The sequence below is a fragment of the Electrona antarctica genome (assembly GCF_951216825.1).
Source record: "Electrona antarctica genome assembly, chromosome: 12".
Taxonomy (NCBI): domain Eukaryota; kingdom Metazoa; phylum Chordata; class Actinopteri; order Myctophiformes; family Myctophidae; genus Electrona; species Electrona antarctica.
The window spans coordinates 3250072-3268886 of NC_136793.1; the positions used below are offsets into that span (position 1 = coordinate 3250072).

Genomic DNA, 18815 nt, shown 5'->3' on the forward strand with positions numbered 1-18815 from the left:
TATTATTTCCACACAACAGCTCTAAGGTATATTAATGACATAGTAAAATGTTGAAAATGAGTGGAATGCCCCTTTAACTCTTTGGAGGTTTTAGCTTGCGGAGTTAGTTCAGTCAGATATACTCGAGGGGCTCACTCAGTATTATGTCTCTGATGTCTGACCAATCGGGGCGGGGTATTTAAGCTCATCTGAGTCTGTATTCCTCTGAATTCTTCCAGGATCAGTGTACAGTGAGTGAGTCGTCCATGCAGAGCCAGAAGGAGGAGATGCTGGCGGTGGTGATGGATCAGTACAACACCATGTCTCTAGACACGGAGCAGGAGAAGAAGGCCAAGCTGGAGCAGCTGTACGACCAGATCGTGTCCTTCCAGGAGAGCATCGACGCCGCCAAGCTGACCCTGGAGACCGCCGGCCGCGAGGCGGAGACGGACGCACGGGTGAGGCCGCCGTGAGACCGCCGCTGTCTTAGAATGGCAGATTGGAATGCCACCAATGCATTGAAAGCAAGACCCCCCCCCCCCTCCGGAAGGGCTGGCCAAGCCCCCCCCCCCCCCTCCGGAAGGGCTGGCCAACGTTGAATGAACCCCCTCCGGAAGGGCTGGCCAACGTTGAATGAACCCCCTCCGGAAGGGCTGGCCAACGTTGAATTAACCCCCTCCGGAAGGGCTGGCCAACGTTGAATTAACCCCCTCCGGAAGGGCTGGCCAACGTTGAATTAACCCCCTCCGGAAGGGCTGGCCAACGTTGAATTAACCCCCTCCGGAAGGGCTGGCCAACGTTGAATTAACCCCCTCCGGAAGGGCTGGCCAACGTTGAATTAACCCCCTCCGGAAGGGCTGGCCAACGTTGAATTAACCCCCTCCGGAAGGGCTGGCCAACGTTGAATTAACCCCCTCCGGAAGGGCTGGCCAACGTTGAATTAACCCCCTCCGGAAGGGCTGGCCAACGTTGAATTAACCCCCTCCGGAAGGGCTGGCCAACGTTGAATTAACCCCCTCCGGAAGGGCTGGCCAACGTTGAATTCAGTAAAAGCTGTGGTCGTCTAGCATAATACTCCAGGACTGCACTTAGAGAATATCTCAACTGCTCTTGGCTAATATGACCACTGAGAACAACTTAGGAACTGTGAAAATGTCTTTATCCGGGGCGAAATACCCAAAAATGACCACGCCCTTTTAAAAATAACCGCCACTTAAAACATGCCTCTATCTTCTAAACCGTTGGAGCTACAGATGTTCTGAGATGCTGAAAATGTTCAGAATACTCATGTTTGAATACTCAATAGACCATAATGCACACGGCGGTGTGCATACTGTATAAATTAATGGCCATAAGTTAATGGCAGGTTGGAAACTAGCCACAATTTGCCATTGACCGCCCATACATCTAAACCGACATAGTCCAAAAAGCTTGAATTATCCTCTTTCAATCTGTAAAGTGTTTGTTTCATAAAAATCCACCGTAGTACATGTTATGAACTACTTCCTGTCAAGAAATTCCAAACTCCAAAGTGTTGGAGTTTGGAACGGCTCTGCGTTCCACCTGTTTAACCCATTTAGACCTGAGGACGCATCTGTGTCATATTATAGCTTTTAATATTCTGTTTAGAATTTGCACATAATGCAGGAGGCAGCAGGATGTTGCGTTACTGAAAAGGAGCTCTTCCAAACTCCAACACACAAAAAAAGTCACCTGTAAGGAATTTCTTGACATAAAGTAGCTCATAACATGTCTACGGTGGATTTTTATGCAACGAACACTTTACAGATTGAAAGAGGATAATTCAAGATTTCCGTACAGCTGCAACGTTGGTGAGTTTGACATAATTTAATACAATTAGACTTTGTCTGTTTGGATGTATGGGCGGTCAATGGCAAATTGCGGCTAGTTTCCACCCTGCCATTAACTTGTGGAAAGATGACCGCCGTGTGCATTATGGTCTATTGAGTATTCAAACATGAGTATTCTGAACATTTTGAGCATCTCAGAACATCTGTCACACAAACAGTTTAGAAGATAGAGCCATGTTTTAGGTAGCTGTCTGGTGTGGTCAATTCCAGGTATTTCGCCCCGGATAGAGAATTTTTCACAGTTCCCAAGTTGTTCTCAGCGGTCATATTAGCCATGAAGAACAGTTGAGATATTCTCCGCTAAATGAAGTGCATACATATCTTAGCCAGGTCCTGGAGTATAACGGAGTGAGCTCCATATTAGGCTGTATTTGGTCCAGATAGAAGCTCTACATGTCTGTGGTGAAAGTGTGCTCTGGTGTGTGAGATAATTATACATTTCTGATGAAGCCCTCTTTCCCTCTGTGTCCCCCAACAGTCCATTGAAGACATTGAAACAAGGTAATAACACACGCACGCACGCATGCACGCACGCCGCGCACGCACACAAACTTTGGTTGACGATGTCATCATGATGTCATTGTTGCGTGGCTGTAGTTGATGATGTCATGATGATGATGTGTCTGCCTGTCCAATAGTCTCTCAGCAACTCTGTGATGTCATCATTGTGTTGTGTGTCTGTCCAATAGTCTCTCAGCAGCTCTGGCGTCGGCCCTGGCGTTGGAGCTGGGTCCCCGGGGCCTCCTGGTGTTCCAGGACCTCACCAAGAGGAGCAGCGCCGCTCCCAGCCACAGCCTCCCTGGTACGTAGTGTACACCAGCCACAGCCTCCCTGGTACGTAGTGTACACCAGCCACAGCCTTCCTGGTACGTAGTGTACACCAGCCACAGCCTCCCTGGTACGTACCAGTGTTGTTTTAGTCGACTAAATCGAGAGAGATCCAGTAGAAGTCATTTTACACTCGGTTGCATGCTGAAAATAGCAGATCTACAAGCTCACAACGCGTCGCTGAGCGGCGCGTTGTGAGCTTGTAGATCTGCTATTTTCAGCAAGTGTAAAATCAGCCATTACAACGGCATCAAGGCCCGCCAGAATACATTTTAGTCGACTAAATCAACTGTAGATTTAGTCAACTAAGATCTTATGATATTTAGTCGACTAAAACTAGACTAACAATAAAACATTCCGGGGGACTAAAATGTGACTAAAACTAAATGAAAACGTTAAGAGACTAAATGTGACTACATTTGACTGAGGGACTGCCATTGGACGTTTTTGAATTTTTCATGTCATATGAAAGCAGGGAATCATAGCTTCAAATTGACATTGGTTGTTCAGTTTGGCCCACCAGTTTTGGAGATATGGCTTATAGAGTAATGTCTTGCAGAAAACAGCGAGTTGAGAAAACAGGCTTGAAAGGTTCACTTCTGTGGACTCTAACATTACACCTAGCTACATGTTTAAGCATTTATTTCATATTTACATGTCTTCTGTGGACTCTAACATTACACCTAGCTACATGTTTAAGCATTTATTTCATATTTACATGTCTTCTGTGGACTCTAACATTACACCTAGCTACATGTTTAAGCATTTATTTCATATTTAAATGTCTTCTGTGGTCTCTAACATTACACCTAGCTACATGTTTAAGCATTTATTTCATATTTACATGTCGATTTCAGCTCTGACACTTATTTCAGACATGCTCTAGTATGTGAAGATTCTGCCTGTGCTATAAACTCATTTTGAAAAAATAAATTAAAAAAAAGTTTTTCTCCTCTGGTGAAAAGCTGGAATTTGTGCGATGGCAGTCTCTCAGTCAAATCTGGTCACAAATGACTGAAACTGAAATATCGAAATGTGCTGCCAAAAACAACACATGGTATGTCGTGTACGGCAGGGGTTCCCAAACGTTTTCACGTCAAGGACCCCCAAATTGACACTAATTAGCTCCGCGGACCCCCCTTTGAAAATACATGCCAGGACCCCCCCATAAGAGAAGATTTCTACGGCTCTAGCAGTGATTCTCAACCCGTTTAATTTCCCCCAGTTTGACATGCATTAGTCTACGGACCCCCATTTAATGGCATTTCTATCTCTGGGACCCCCAATGTATGTTGTTAATCTAACTCTGAGAGTCACTCTCTGAGTTACAGACCCATAAGGGTCCATTTAGGTCCCCTGGGGGTCCTTGAGGGAGTTCCAGGGGGTCCTTGAGGGAGTTCCAGGGGGTCCTTGAGGGAGTTCCAGGGGGTCACTCAGGGGGTCACCCAGGGGATCACTTTGGTGATCTATGTAAAGCCGCGTTCTATTGGTGGAGTAGAGTAAATGGTTGCTTCCCCCCGCAGTCCCTCAGAAGCCCCGCCTCTCGGAGCAGGAGGCGGGGTCAGCCAGCGGCACCAGCGTCACCGTCTACTGGAGGGTGGAGCCTGGTGATGTCATCGACTGCTTCCAGGTCTACTGTATGGAGCACCCACAGGGAGGTGGGTGCACGCACGCACGCACGCACCTACGCGTGTTAACCACTACAGCCCTATATATACATTTCTGACATTATTTTAAAAATAGACGATCTACAAGCTCACAACGTGTCGCAATGTGATGCATTGTGGGCTTGTCGATCTGCTATTTAAAAATGTGTATTTGAAATCTTGTGAAATTGGACATTTCTACTTTTGTACGGTACGGTACGGTACGGTACGGTGCAGTCAGTACAGTACCAGTGTGTTCTCCTGTCCTCTCCAGCGGTGTCCGAGGAGTACCGCGTCACGGTGAAGGAGAGTTTCTGCGTCCTGGAGGAGTTGGAGCCTGAGAAGACCTACAAGGTGTGGGTGATGGCCGTCAACGCCACGGGATGCTCCCTGCCCAGCGACCGCAGGCTATTCAGGACCGGTCAGTACCCTAGAACCCAGTGCTTAATTTCCAAATTCTTAGGTGCCGGAGCTCGGGTGCGTGCACGTGCACGCACACATGCACGCACATGCGAAAAAATTCGTTTTTTTTATCCCGTATTTTGTTGCCTTTTTTTAGCACAACCAACGGCCAGCCCACCCATCAGAACACAATAGAGTAGGCATATAGACGTTTTTATATGTCTTTAAATGTTCTGATGAATTGAAAATGGAGGACCCTGAAGTAACAAGTCTTAAGCTTTTTCTGGTTTTATACTCGTAGCAGTCAGATTTTGTATTGACCTGTGTAGGCTTTCGTTTGAACTGTACCCATTCTACAAACGGAATAAAATTTCCAATCAGTCAATCAATAACATTTGCAGCAGCAGTTTACACAGGGGCCCGCCGGCTCGCAGCACACAACTACAGTAGGCATTTGCAGTTCAGTTGGCACAGCGGCTCAACGTTATATTAGATACTGTATAAAATACAGTATTAAGTTAGGGTGGCCCATCATCAGAACAGTACGCAATGCTAAATACCTGTATGCGCGTTGTTGTTGTCCTTATCCAAGTTCCTCCTCCGCCTCCTCCTCCTCCTCCTCCTCCTCCTCAATAATGCTACTACTACTTAATTCTGTACTAGTCTTTTTTTATTTCGGGCCCACCAAAGCAAGCTTTATGATATTCGATTATGATCGAGCCATGTTGTAAAGCCGGGTGTCTTTGCGAGATTTGGCAATGCAGTCAGTTCTGTTCATAAGAACTCACCAAAATGCTGTCCCCAAGGCTAAACTCCAAGCCATATCTATTGCTCCATAAAAGTATGAATGTTCCGTATTCCATATGCAACGAACGACAACAGATGCAAATTGCAAAAGTGCGAGACCTATTTCCTCTCAAAACGGGCTCCGAGCGTCCCAGTTATATAATGAATGTGTGGTCCCCACCGTGCAGCTCCAGTGATATAATGATAGTTTGTGGTCCCCAAGGTGCAGCTCCAGTGATATAATGAATGTGTGGTCCCCACGGTGCAGCTCCGAGTGTCCCAGTGATATAATGAATGTGTGGTCCCCACCGTGCAGCTCCGAGTGTCCCAGTGATATAATGAATGTGTGGTCCCCACGGTGCAGCTCCGAGTGTCCCAATGATATAATGAATGTGTGGTCCCCACCGTGCAGCTCCGAGCGTGCCAGTGATCCAGCCAGAGCGGTGTTCGGTGCGTGGGGACTGGGCCACACTGCGCTGGACCTCCACCTCCTCCATGGAGCTCTCCTACACCCTGGAGTACTGCAGACAGCTGGAGCTGGAGGGGGAGGGGCTCAGGTAGGTCCAATCAGACACTGGAGGGGGAGGGGCTCAGGTAGGTCCAATCAGTCACTAGAGGGGGAGGGGCTCAGGTGGGTCCAATCAGTCACTAGAGGGGGAGGGGCTCAGGTGGGTCCAATCAGTCACTAGAGGGGGAGGGGCTCAGGTGGGTCCAATCATACACTGGAGGGGGAGGGGCTCAGGTGGGTCCAATCATACACTGGAGGGGGAGGGGCTCAGGTAGGTCCAATCAGACACTGGAGGGGGAGGGGCTCAGGTGGGTCCAATCAGACACTAGAGGGGGAGGGGCTCAGGTAGGTCCAATCATACACTAGAGGGGGAGGGGCTCAGGTAGGTCCAATCATGCACTAGAGGGGGAGGGGCTCAGGTAGGTCCAATCATACACTAGAGGGGGAGGGGCTCAGGTAGGTCCAATCACACACTAGAGGGGGAGGGGCTCTGGTAGGTCCAATCACACACTAGAGAGGCAGGGGCTCAGGTAGGTCCAATCACACACTAGGGAGGGAGGGGCTCAGGTAGGTCCAATCATACACTAGAGAGGGAGGGGCTCAGGTAGGTCCAATCACACACTGGAGGGGGAGGGGCTCAGGTAGGTCCAATCAAACACTAGAGGGGGAGGGGCTCAGGTAGGTCCAATCAAACACTAGAGAGGGAGGGGGAGGGGCTCAGGTAGGTCCAATCATACACTAGAGGGGGAGGGGCTCAGGTAGGTCCAATCACACACTGGAGAGGGAGGGGGAGGGGCTCAGGTAGGTCCAATCACACACTAGAGGGGGAGGGGCTCTGGTAGGTCCAATCACACACTGGAGGGGGAGGGGCTCAGGTAGGTCCAATCACACACTAGAGGGGGAGGGGCTCTGGTAGGTCCAATCACACACTAGAGGGGGAGGGGCTCAGGTAGGTCCAATCACACACTAGAGAGGGAGGGGCTCAGGTAGGTCCAATCATACACTAGAGAGGGAGGGGGAGGGGCTCAGGTAGGTCCAATCATACACTAGAGGGGCTCAGGTAGGTCCAATCACACACTAGAGGGGGAGGGGCTCTGGTAGGTCCAATCACACACTAGAGGGGGAGGGGCTCAGGTGGGTCCAATCAGACACTGGAGGGGGAGGGGCTCAGGTAGGTCCAATCAACCACTTAGCTGGAGGGGGAGCCAGTCTGCTCAGGCATGTATGTGTCCAATAATATGACTGGTCCAAGTGCCCTTGAGCAATACTGCCCCACACAGACAGAGTGCTGTAACTGCATTTGTGTGTGTGTTATTGCGTCTGTCTGTCTGTCTGTCTGTCTGTCTGTCTGTCTGTCTGTCTGTCTGTCTGTCTGTCTGTCTGTCTGTCTGCGTGTGTGCGTGTGTGCGTGTGTGCGTGTGTGTGTGTGCGCTGCAGGTCCATCTCAGGGATCCAGGCCACAGAGCAGGAGGTTCTGTTACAGCCCAACGAGAAGTACCTGTTCTACATCAAAGCTGTCAACCAATCAGGAGCCAGCGAGCAGAGCGAGGCTGCGCTCATCTCCACGAAGAGTAAGACACACACGCACACGCACACATAGACACACACTGTCATTTAGCTATTGTCATTCTTTATGTATTTGATGTAGTAAGGGCCTTGCAAACGTGAAGCGAGGAACGCAGGCGTTGTTGCCTGGATCAACACATGTCTCCTCCAGGTCTGTTGAAGAGCGGTGCAACAACGCAAGCGTTAAAAAAAAAAGCTAAACAGAATCCAGGTCTGGTGAGTCGCGTGGGGCGTGTGCACGTAACGAGCACGCGTGCAACAAATTCACGGGATCGCGCTCACGTAAATACGCTTGCGTTGTCGCATCGCGACTTCTCCGAGCAAAAATGCAGGTCTCATTGAAAATGAACTATAGGCGCGTTTTATCGATCCCCGTTTGCATTGGGCCCTTTACTGTGTTTAGTTCAATGGGCCCTTTACTGTGTTTAGTTCTTGCTTTCAGTGTTGTTTTTGGCAGCAAATTTTAGTCATAGTCATAGTCATAGTCTTTGGTCAGTTTACAACACGTCGTGCTGCGACGCGTTGTAAACTGACTCATACTGGATCTCTTGTCCACTAGTCCCTTCCTAAAATGTTATTTGTTGACAAAATTGTCAGTATAGTCATGGCTGAGGGAAGTAGGGGTGCTGGGGGGGCTGGAGCACCCTCTCCGCCCAGGCACAGCCCCCCCCTCAGACAGGAGGGGGAAAATAATAATTGTAATCAAAACAGATTTCTGTTAATGGAATAATCAATATGCTGTATCACAGTATCTGTTAATGGACTAATAAATATGCTGTATCACAGTATCTGTTAATGGACTAATAAATATGCTGTATCACAGTATCTGTTAATGGACTAATAAATATGCTGTATCACAGTATCTGTTAATGGACTAATAAATATGCTGTATCACAGTATCTGTTAATGGACTAATAAATATGCTGTATCACAGTATCTGTTAATGGACTAATACATATGCTGTATCACAGTATCTGTTAATGGACTAATAAATATGCTGTATCACAGTATCTGTTAATGGACTAATAAATATGCTGTATCACAGTATCGGCGCCTTATCCTGGTTCATTGCCTGTGTCAGTTTGCTCATGCGTGTGGAGAGGCCACTTTAAAAGCCACTTTTCTGCGTGAAAATGCGCGTGCAGGAGGCGCGTGCACACGCATTTTGCGGCGCGCGCTTACGCGCGCGCACCCCCTACTAAGCGTTCAGCACCTCCTACTGTAAACATCTTCCCGCGGCCATGAGTATAGTCATAGTTTTAGTCATATAGCTTAGTTTCCATTTAGTTTTCGTCAGTGGAAAAAGGTAGTCGACGAACATTTGTCGTCTTAGTTTTAGTCGACGAAATCAAATCTCTCTGGATTGCTCTGGATTAATAGCTTCTGCTAAATCACTACTGTGTGTGTGTGTGTGTGTGTGTGTGTGTGTGTGTGTGTGTGTGTGTGTGTGTGTGTGTGTGTGTGTGTGTGTGTGTGTGTGTGTGTGTGTGTGTGTGCGTGTGCGTGCATCCAGGCTCCAGGTTCCATCTGCTGACCACTTCCTGTCACCCGGCTCTGGACCTGTCTGATGACCTCAGCACCGTCCAGCTGCGTCAGGACGCAACACACACACAGTGAGTGTTATCACATGACGCACACACACACACAGTGAGTGTTATCACATGACGCACACACACACACACAGTGAGTGTTATCACATGACGCACACACACACACAGTGAGTGTTATCTCTCACACACACACACACACACACACACACACACACACACACACACACACACACACACACACACACACACACACACACACACACAGTGAGTGTTATCACACACACACACACACACACACACACACACACACACACACACACACACACACACACACACACACACACACACACACACACACACAGTGAGTGTTAGAGCCACGCTACCGAGAACGATATGACACCGGGCAGCGATGCAGGAGTGGACTGGGAAATGGTTTCCTCTGGTGGTCCAGCCTGGGACAGACTGGTGGGTGGAGGGGGTTTCTCTGGGGGTCCAGCCTGGGACAGACTGGTTGTGGAGGGGGTTTCTCTGGGGGTCCAGCCTGGGACAGACTGGTTGTGGAGGGGGTTTCTCTGGGGGTCCAGCCTGGGACAGACTGGTTGTGGAGGGGGTTTCTCTGGGGGTCCAGCCTGGGACAGACTGGTTGTGGAGGGGGTTTCTCTGGGGGTCCAGCCTGGGACAGACTGGTTGTGGAGGGGGTTTCTCTGGGGGTCCAGCCTGGGACAGACTGGTTGTGGAGGGGGTTTCTCTGGGGGTCCAGTCTGAGACAGACTGGTGGGTGGAGGGGGTTTCTCTGGGGGTCCAGCCTGGGACAGACTGGTTGTTGGAGGGGGTTTCTCTGGGGGTCCAGCCTGGGACAGACTGGTGGTTGGAGGGGGTTTCTCTGGGGGTCCAGCCTGGGACAGACTGGTGGTTGGAGGGGGTTTCTCTGGGGGTCCAGCCTGGGACAGACTGGTTGTGGAGGGGGTTTCTCTGGGGGTCCAGCCTGGGACAGACTGGTTGTGGAGGGGGTTTCTCTGGTGGTCCAGCCTGGGACAGACTGGTGGTTGGAGGGGGTTTCTCTGGGGGTCCAGCCTGGGACAGACTGGTTGTGGAGGGGGTTTCTCTGGGGGTCCAGCCTGGGACAGACTGGTTGTGGAGGGGGTTTCTCTGGGGGTCCAGCCTGGGACAGACTGGTTGTGGAGGGGGTTTCTCTGGGGGTCCAGCCTGGGACAGACTGGTTGTGGAGGGGGTTTCTCTGGGGGTCCAGTCTGAGACAGACTGGTTGTGGAGGGGGTTTCTCTGGGGGTCCAGCCTGGGACAGACTGGTTGTGGAGGGGGTTTCTCTGGGGGTCCAGCCTGGGACAGACTGGTTGTGGAGGGGGTTTCTCTGGGGGTCCAGCCTGGGACAGACTGGTGGTTGGAGGGGGTTTCTCTGGGGGTCCAGCCTGGGACAGACTGGTTGTGGAGGGGGTTTCTCTGGGGGTCCAGCCTGGGACAGACTGGTTGTGGAGGGGGTTTCTCTGGGGGTCCAGCCTGGGACAGACTGGTTGTGGAGGGGGTTTCTCTGGGGGTCCAGCCTGGGACAGACTGGTTGTGGAGGGGGTTTCTCTGGGGGTCCAGCCTGGGACAGACTGGTGGTTGGAGGGGGTTTCTCTGGGGGTCCAGCCTGGGACAGACTGGTTGTGGAGGGGGTTTCTCTGGGGGTCCAGCCTGGGACAGACTGGTTGTGGAGGGGGTTTCTCTGGGGGTCCAGCCTGGGACAGACTGGTTGTGGAGGGGGTTTCTCTGGGGGTCCAGCCTGGGACAGACTGGTGGTTGGAGGGGGTTTCTCTGGGGGTCCAGCCTGGGACAGACTGGTTGTGGAGGGGGTTTCTCTGGGGGTCCAGTCTGGGACAGACTGGTTGTGGAGGGGGTTTCTCTGGGGGTCCAGCCTGGGACAGACTGGTTGTGGAGGGGGTTTCTCTGGGGGTCCAGCCTGGGACAGACTGGTTGTGGAGGGGGTTTCTCTGGGGGTCCAGCCTGGGACAGACTGGTGGTTGGAGGGGGTTTCTCTGGGGGTCCAGCCTGGGACAGACTGGTTGTGGAGGGGGTTTCTCTGGGGGTCCAGCCTGGGACAGACTGGTTGTGGAGGGGGTTTCTCTGGGGGTCCAGCCTGGGACAGACTGGTTGTGGAGGGGGTTTCTCTGGGGGTCCAGCCTGGGACAGACTGGTTGTGGAGGGGGTTTCTCTGGGGGTCCAGCCTGGGACAGACTGGTTGTGGAGGGGGTTTCTCTGGTGGTCCAGCCTGGGACAGACTGGTTGTGGAGGGGGTTTCTCTGGGGGTCCAGTCTGGGACAGACTGGTTGTGGAGGGGGTTTCTCTGGGGGTCCAGCCTGGGACAGACTGGTTGTGGAGGGGGTTTCTCTGGGGGTCCAGCCTGGGACAGACTGGTTGTGGAGGGGGTTTCTCTGGTGGTCCAGCCTGGGACAGACTGGTTGTGGAGGGGGTTTCTCTGGGGGTCCAGTCTGGGACAGACTGGTTGTGGAGGGGGTTTCTCTGGGGGTCCAGCCTGGGACAGACTGGTTGTGGAGGGGGTTTCTCTGGGGGTCCAGCCTGGGACAGACTGGTTGTGGAGGGGGTTTCTCTGGGGGTCCAGCCTGGGACAGACTGGTTGTGGAGGGGGTTTCTCTGGGGGTCCAGCCTGGGACAGACTGGTTGTGGAGGGGGTTTCTCTGGGGGTCCAGTCTGGGACAGACTGGTTGTGGAGGGGGTTTCTCTGGGGGTCCAGCCTGGGACAGACTGGTTGTGGAGGGGGTTTCTCTGGGGGTCCAGCCTGGGACAGACTGGTTGTGGAGGGGGTTTCTCTGGGGGTCCAGTCTGGGACAGACTGGTTGTGGAGGGGGTTTCTCTGGGGGTCCAGTCTGGGACAGACTGGTTGTGGAGGGGGTTTCTCTGGGGGTCCAGTCTGAGACAGACTGGTTGTTGGAGGGGGTTTCTCTGGGGGTCCAGCCTGGGACAGACTGGTTGTGGAGGGGGTTTCTCTGGGGGTCCAGTCTGGGACAGACTGGTTGTGGAGGGGGTTTCTCTGGGGGTCCAGTCTGAGACAGACTGGTTGTTGGAGGGGGTTTCTCTGGGGGTCCAGCCTGGGACAGACTGGTTGTGGAGGGGGTTTCTCTGGGGGTCCAGCCTGGGACAGACTGGTTGTGGAGGGGGTTTCTCTGGGGGTCCAGTCTGGGACAGACTGGTGGTTGGAGGGGGTTTCTCTGGGGGTCCAGCCTGGGACAGACTGGTGGTTGGAGGGGGTTTCTCTGGGGGTCCAGCCTGGGACAGACTGGTTGTGGAGGGGGTTTCTCTGGGGGTCCAGCCTGGGACAGACTGGTGGTTGGAGGGGGTTTCTCTGGGGGTCCAGCCTGGGACAGACTGGTTGTGGAGGGGGTTTCTCTGGGGGTCCAGCCTGGGACAGACTGGTTGTGGAGGGGGTTTCTCTGGGGGTCCAGCCTGGGACAGACTGGTTGTGGAGGGGGTTTCTCTGGGGGTCCAGCCTGGGACAGACTGGTTGTGGAGGGGGTTTCTCTGGGGGTCCAGTCTGGGACAGACTGGTTGTGGAGGGGGTTTCTCTGGGGGTCCAGCCTGGGACAGACTGGTTGTGGAGGGGGTTTCTCTGGGGGTCCAGCCTGGGACAGACTGGTTGTGGAGGGGGTTTCTCTGGGGGTCCAGTCTGGGACAGACTGGTTGTGGAGGGGGTTTCTCTGGGGGTCCAGTCTGGGACAGACTGGTTGTGGAGGGGGTTTCTCTGGGGGTCCAGTCTGAGACAGACTGGTTGTTGGAGGGGGTTTCTCTGGGGGTCCAGCCTGGGACAGACTGGTTGTGGAGGGGGTTTCTCTGGGGGTCCAGTCTGGGACAGACTGGTTGTGGAGGGGGTTTCTCTGGGGGTCCAGTCTGAGACAGACTGGTTGTTGGAGGGGGTTTCTCTGGGGGTCCAGCCTGGGACAGACTGGTTGTGGAGGGGGTTTCTCTGGGGGTCCAGCCTGGGACAGACTGGTTGTGGAGGGGGTTTCTCTGGGGGTCCAGTCTGGGACAGACTGGTGGTTGGAGGGGGTTTCTCTGGGGGTCCAGCCTGGGACAGACTGGTGGTTGGAGGGGGTTTCTCTGGGGGTCCAGCCTGGGACAGACTGGTTGTGGAGGGGGTTTCTCTGGGGGTCCAGCCTGGGACAGACTGGTGGTTGGAGGGGGTTTCTCTGGGGGTCCAGCCTGGGACAGACTGGTTGTGGAGGGGGTTTCTCTGGGGGTCCAGCCTGGGACAGACTGGTTGTGGAGGGGGTTTCTCTGGGGGTCCAGCCTGGGACAGACTGGTTGTGGAGGGGGTTTCTCTGGGGGTCCAGTCTGGGACAGACTGGTGGTTGGAGGGGGTTTCTCTGGGGGTCCAGCCTGGGACAGACTGGTGGTTGGAGGGGGTTTCTCTGGGGGTCCAGCCTGGGACAGACTGGTTGTGGAGGGGGTTTCTCTGGGGGTCCAGCCTGGGACAGACTGGTGGTTGGAGGGGGTTTCTCTGGGGGTCCAGCCTGGGACAGACTGGTTGTGGAGGGGGTTTCTCTGGGGGTCCAGCCTGGGACAGACTGGTTGTGGAGGGGGTTTCTCTGGGGGTCCAGCCTGGGACAGACTGGTTGTGGAGGGGGTTTCTCTGGGGGTCCAGCCTGGGACAGACTGGTTGTGGAGGGGGTTTCTCTGGGGGTCCAGCCTGGGACAGACTGGTTGTGGAGGGGGTTTCTCTGGGGGTCCAGCCTGGGACAGACTGGTTGTGGAGGGGGTTTCTCTGGGGGTCCAGTCTGAGACAGACTGGTTGTGGAGGGGGTTTCTCTGGGGGTCCAGTCTGAGACAGACTGGTTGTTGGAGGGGGTTTCTCTGGTGGTCCAGCCTGGGACAGACTGGTTGTGGAGGGGGTTTCTCTGGGGGTCCAGCCTGGGACAGACTGGTTGTGGAGGGGGTTTCTCTGGGGGTCCAGTCTGGGACAGACTGGTTGTGGAGGGGGTTTCTCTGGGGGTCCAGTCTGAGACAGACTGGTGGGTGGAGGGGGTTTCTCTGGTGGTCCAGCCTGAGACAGACTGGTGGTTGGAGGGGGTTTCTCTGGGGGTCCAGTCTGAGACAGACTGGTGGGTGGAGGGGGTTTCTCTGGTGGTCCAGCCTGAGACAGACTGGTGGTTGGAGGGGGTTTCTCTGGGGGTCCAGTCTGAGACAGACTGGTTGTGGAGGGGGTTTCTCTGGTGGTCCAGCCTGAGACAGACTGGTGGTTGGAGGGGGTTTCTCTGGGGGTCCAGTCTGGGACAGACTGGTTGTTGGAGGGGGTTTCTCTGGTGGTCCAGCCTGGGACAGACTGGTTGTGGAGGGGGTTTCTCTGGTGGTCCAGCCTGGGACAGACTGGTGGTTGGAGGGGGTTTCTCTGGGGGTCCAGCCTGGGACAGACTGGTTGTGGAGGGGGTTTCTCTGGGGGTCCAGCCTGGGACAGACTGGTTGTGGAGGGGGTTTCTCTGGGGGTCCAGCCTGGGACAGACTGGTTGTGGAGGGGGTTTCTCTGGGGGTCCAGCCTGGGACAGACTGGTTGTGGAGGGGGTTTCTCTGGGGGTCCAGTCTGGGACAGACTGGTTGTGGAGGGGGTTTCTCTGGGGGTCCAGCCTGGGACAGACTGGTTGTGGAGGGGGTTTCTCTGGGGGTCCAGCCTGGGACAGACTGGTTGTGGAGGGGGTTTCTCTGGGGGTCCAGTCTGGGACAGACTGGTTGTGGAGGGGGTTTCTCTGGGGGTCCAGTCTGGGACAGACTGGTTGTGGAGGGGGTTTCTCTGGGGGTCCAGTCTGAGACAGACTGGTTGTTGGAGGGGGTTTCTCTGGGGGTCCAGCCTGGGACAGACTGGTTGTGGAGGGGGTTTCTCTGGGGGTCCAGTCTGGGACAGACTGGTTGTGGAGGGGGTTTCTCTGGGGGTCCAGTCTGAGACAGACTGGTTGTTGGAGGGGGTTTCTCTGGGGGTCCAGCCTGGGACAGACTGGTTGTGGAGGGGGTTTCTCTGGGGGTCCAGCCTGGGACAGACTGGTTGTGGAGGGGGTTTCTCTGGGGGTCCAGTCTGGGACAGACTGGTGGTTGGAGGGGGTTTCTCTGGGGGTCCAGCCTGGGACAGACTGGTGGTTGGAGGGGGTTTCTCTGGGGGTCCAGCCTGGGACAGACTGGTTGTGGAGGGGGTTTCTCTGGGGGTCCAGCCTGGGACAGACTGGTGGTTGGAGGGGGTTTCTCTGGGGGTCCAGCCTGGGACAGACTGGTTGTGGAGGGGGTTTCTCTGGGGGTCCAGCCTGGGACAGACTGGTTGTGGAGGGGGTTTCTCTGGGGGTCCAGCCTGGGACAGACTGGTTGTGGAGGGGGTTTCTCTGGGGGTCCAGTCTGGGACAGACTGGTGGTTGGAGGGGGTTTCTCTGGGGGTCCAGCCTGGGACAGACTGGTGGTTGGAGGGGGTTTCTCTGGGGGTCCAGCCTGGGACAGACTGGTTGTGGAGGGGGTTTCTCTGGGGGTCCAGCCTGGGACAGACTGGTGGTTGGAGGGGGTTTCTCTGGGGGTCCAGCCTGGGACAGACTGGTTGTGGAGGGGGTTTCTCTGGGGGTCCAGCCTGGGACAGACTGGTTGTGGAGGGGGTTTCTCTGGGGGTCCAGCCTGGGACAGACTGGTTGTGGAGGGGGTTTCTCTGGGGGTCCAGCCTGGGACAGACTGGTTGTGGAGGGGGTTTCTCTGGGGGTCCAGCCTGGGACAGACTGGTTGTGGAGGGGGTTTCTCTGGGGGTCCAGCCTGGGACAGACTGGTTGTGGAGGGGGTTTCTCTGGGGGTCCAGTCTGAGACAGACTGGTTGTGGAGGGGGTTTCTCTGGGGGTCCAGTCTGAGACAGACTGGTTGTTGGAGGGGGTTTCTCTGGTGGTCCAGCCTGGGACAGACTGGTTGTGGAGGGGGTTTCTCTGGGGGTCCAGCCTGGGACAGACTGGTTGTGGAGGGGGTTTCTCTGGGGGTCCAGTCTGGGACAGACTGGTTGTGGAGGGGGTTTCTCTGGGGGTCCAGTCTGAGACAGACTGGTGGGTGGAGGGGGTTTCTCTGGTGGTCCAGCCTGAGACAGACTGGTGGTTGGAGGGGGTTTCTCTGGGGGTCCAGTCTGAGACAGACTGGTGGGTGGAGGGGGTTTCTCTGGTGGTCCAGCCTGAGACAGACTGGTGGTTGGAGGGGGTTTCTCTGGGGGTCCAGTCTGAGACAGACTGGTTGTGGAGGGGGTTTCTCTGGTGGTCCAGCCTGAGACAGACTGGTGGTTGGAGGGGGTTTCTCTGGGGGTCCAGTCTGGGACAGACTGGTTGTTGGAGGGGGTTTCTCTGGGGGTCCAGTCTGGGACAGACTGGTGGTTGGAGGGGGTTTCTGTGGGGGTCCAGCCTGGGACAGACTGGTTGTTGGAGGGGGTTTCTCTGGGGGTCCAGTCTGGGACAGACTGGTGGTTGGAGGGGGTTTCTCTGGGGGTCCAACCTGGGACAGACTGGTTGTGGAGGGGGTTTCTCTGGATGTCCAGTCTGGGACAGACTGGTTGTGGAGGGGGTTTCTCTGGGGGTCCAGTCTGGGACAGACTGGTTGTGGAGGGGGTTTCTCTGGGGGTCCAGTCTGGGACAGACTGGTGGTTGGAGGGGGTTTCTCTGGGGGTCCAGTCTGAGACAGACTGGTTGTGGAGGGGGTTTCTCTGGGGGTCCAGTCTGGGACAGACTGGTGGTTGGAGGGGGTTTCTCTGGGGGTCCAGCCTGAGACATACCCACGGACTGGTTGTTGCGTTTCTAACTTACAGTGATGTAAATAGGTTTTCAATGTAATGAGTCCCAGGATGCAGGGATGGTCTTTTAGAAATGTGTCCCAGGGACATTTTATGAGTCCCACTTCAACGACGTTAGGAGTCATATTATTTTGCCATTTATACAAATTCCAGCATTTAACTCCCATTTCATTGTATATGCTTATAATGTGGTTATATCATTCATGTAGAAAACAGAAGAAGAAATTATTATTATAACTAAAGCTAGCAAAATAACCTAGAATAAAAAACAGTACAGTAGTACAGTAGTGCATTCCGTGGATGCAGAGGTCAGTGTTTTATTGCGTCCCTGAACTATAAACTGCGTTTTGGGATGCAAAAAAACATGCTTGATCTATCGTGACTGAGGAGTTGAGGACATATGCCTTGATTTTGCTGTTAACTTTGATGCACCTGAACTATTTCTGTCCCTGTATGCAATTTTCTCTGTGTGGACATTAATACATTGTTAAAATGCGTGCGTGCGCGTGCGTGCGTGTGTGTGGGTGCGCGTGTGCGTGTGTGTGGGTGCGCGTGTGTGTGTGTGCGTGCGCTCCAGGTGTGCGTCCGTTCTCGGGGAGTTGCTGCCGGCGCGGGGGTGTCACTACTGGGAGACCAGCGTGGCGGGAAGCCCCGCCTACCGAGTGGGAGTGGTCTATGAGACGGCCAATAGGGACAGCCCGTTGGGGGACGACAGCGCCTCCTGGTGTCTGCACTGTGTCGCCACGCCCTCCAGGTACGCTATGCCACGCCATGTCGGCCAATAACTGCTCTCCAACACTGATGACGCTGATTCCCATTGGTCAATAGATAGTTGATTGGTCCAATCAGCTATCAAATTTACAAAATGATCAATAGTGACAGTTTTTGACTGAGGCTAAGTCATTGATTTTTTTTCTTTTGTCATATGAAAGCAGGGAATCGTAGCTTCAAATTGACATTGGTTGTTCAGTTTGACCCACCAGTTTTGGAGATATGGCTTATAGAGTAATGTCTTGCAGAGAAACAGCGAGTTGAGAAAACAGGCTTGAAAGGTTCACTTCTGGGGACTCTAACATTACACGTGTGTGTGTGTGTGTGTGTGTGTGTGTGTGTGTGTGTGTGTGTGTGTGTGTGTGTGTGTGTGTGTGTGTGTGTGTGTGTGTGTGTGTGTGTGTGTGTGTGTGTGTGTGTGTGTGTGTGTGTGTGTGTGTGTGTGTGTGTGTTCAGCTGCAGGATGGAGCTGCGCCACGCGGGCATCGTGTGCGTTGCGGCGTCCGTGGGGGAGGTTCCACAGAGACTGGGCGTCCTGCTCGACTACCCACAATGCACCCTGTCCTTCTACAACGCCCAGACGGGTCAGCGGCTGGCCGCCGTGAGGCAGCGCTTCACCCAGCCGTGTCACCCCGCGCTGGGCCTGGACGCGCCCGGCAGCCTGGCCCTCTGCATGGTCCCCCAGATGCCCCATTTCACCAACACCAGCTAGAGTGGGGGTCCGGGGACCCCCAGGGGTCCTTGAGGGAGTTCCAGGGGTATAGTAGTGGAACCAAATGGACCCTTATGGGACTGTAATTTGGAGAGTGTACAACATTTGTGTACAACATTTGGTTCCATTTGTACACTCTCAGAGTTAAATCAACTTTGATTTTACAATATAAATTGGGGGTCCCAGAGATAGAAATGCCATTCAATGGGGGGACCGTAAACTAATTCATGTCCAACTGGGGGTCCTTGAAATTAGAGCCGTAAAACTCTTCTCTTATGGGGGTCCCTGGCATATCTTTTCAAATGGGGGGTCCGCGGGATAATTGGTGTTGATTTGGGGGTCCTTGACGTGAAGAAGTTTGAGAACCACTGGCCTAGTGGTCCCCCAGTTCACCAAGACCATTT

General features: G+C 54.1%; 1 protein-coding gene across 1 annotated transcript in view; it reads left to right on the forward strand.

Moving 5' to 3' along the window:
* cmya5 (cardiomyopathy associated 5) overlaps window positions 1-18452 on the forward strand; it is a 76944-nt gene extending 58492 nt beyond the window's left edge. The window contains exons 17-26 of the mRNA XM_079515933.1: window positions 219-437; window positions 2329-2351; window positions 2540-2652; window positions 4202-4336; window positions 4599-4745; window positions 5925-6069; window positions 7458-7591; window positions 9100-9199; window positions 17506-17682; window positions 18156-18452. Of these exons, the coding sequence (XP_079372059.1) occupies window positions 219-437; window positions 2329-2351; window positions 2540-2652; window positions 4202-4336; window positions 4599-4745; window positions 5925-6069; window positions 7458-7591; window positions 9100-9199; window positions 17506-17682; window positions 18156-18411 (1449 nt within the window). The 3' untranslated portion in view covers window positions 18412-18452. The remainder of the gene's footprint in view (window positions 1-218; window positions 438-2328; window positions 2352-2539; window positions 2653-4201; window positions 4337-4598; window positions 4746-5924; window positions 6070-7457; window positions 7592-9099; window positions 9200-17505; window positions 17683-18155) is intronic.
* Window positions 18453-18815: the final 363 nt, after the last annotated feature.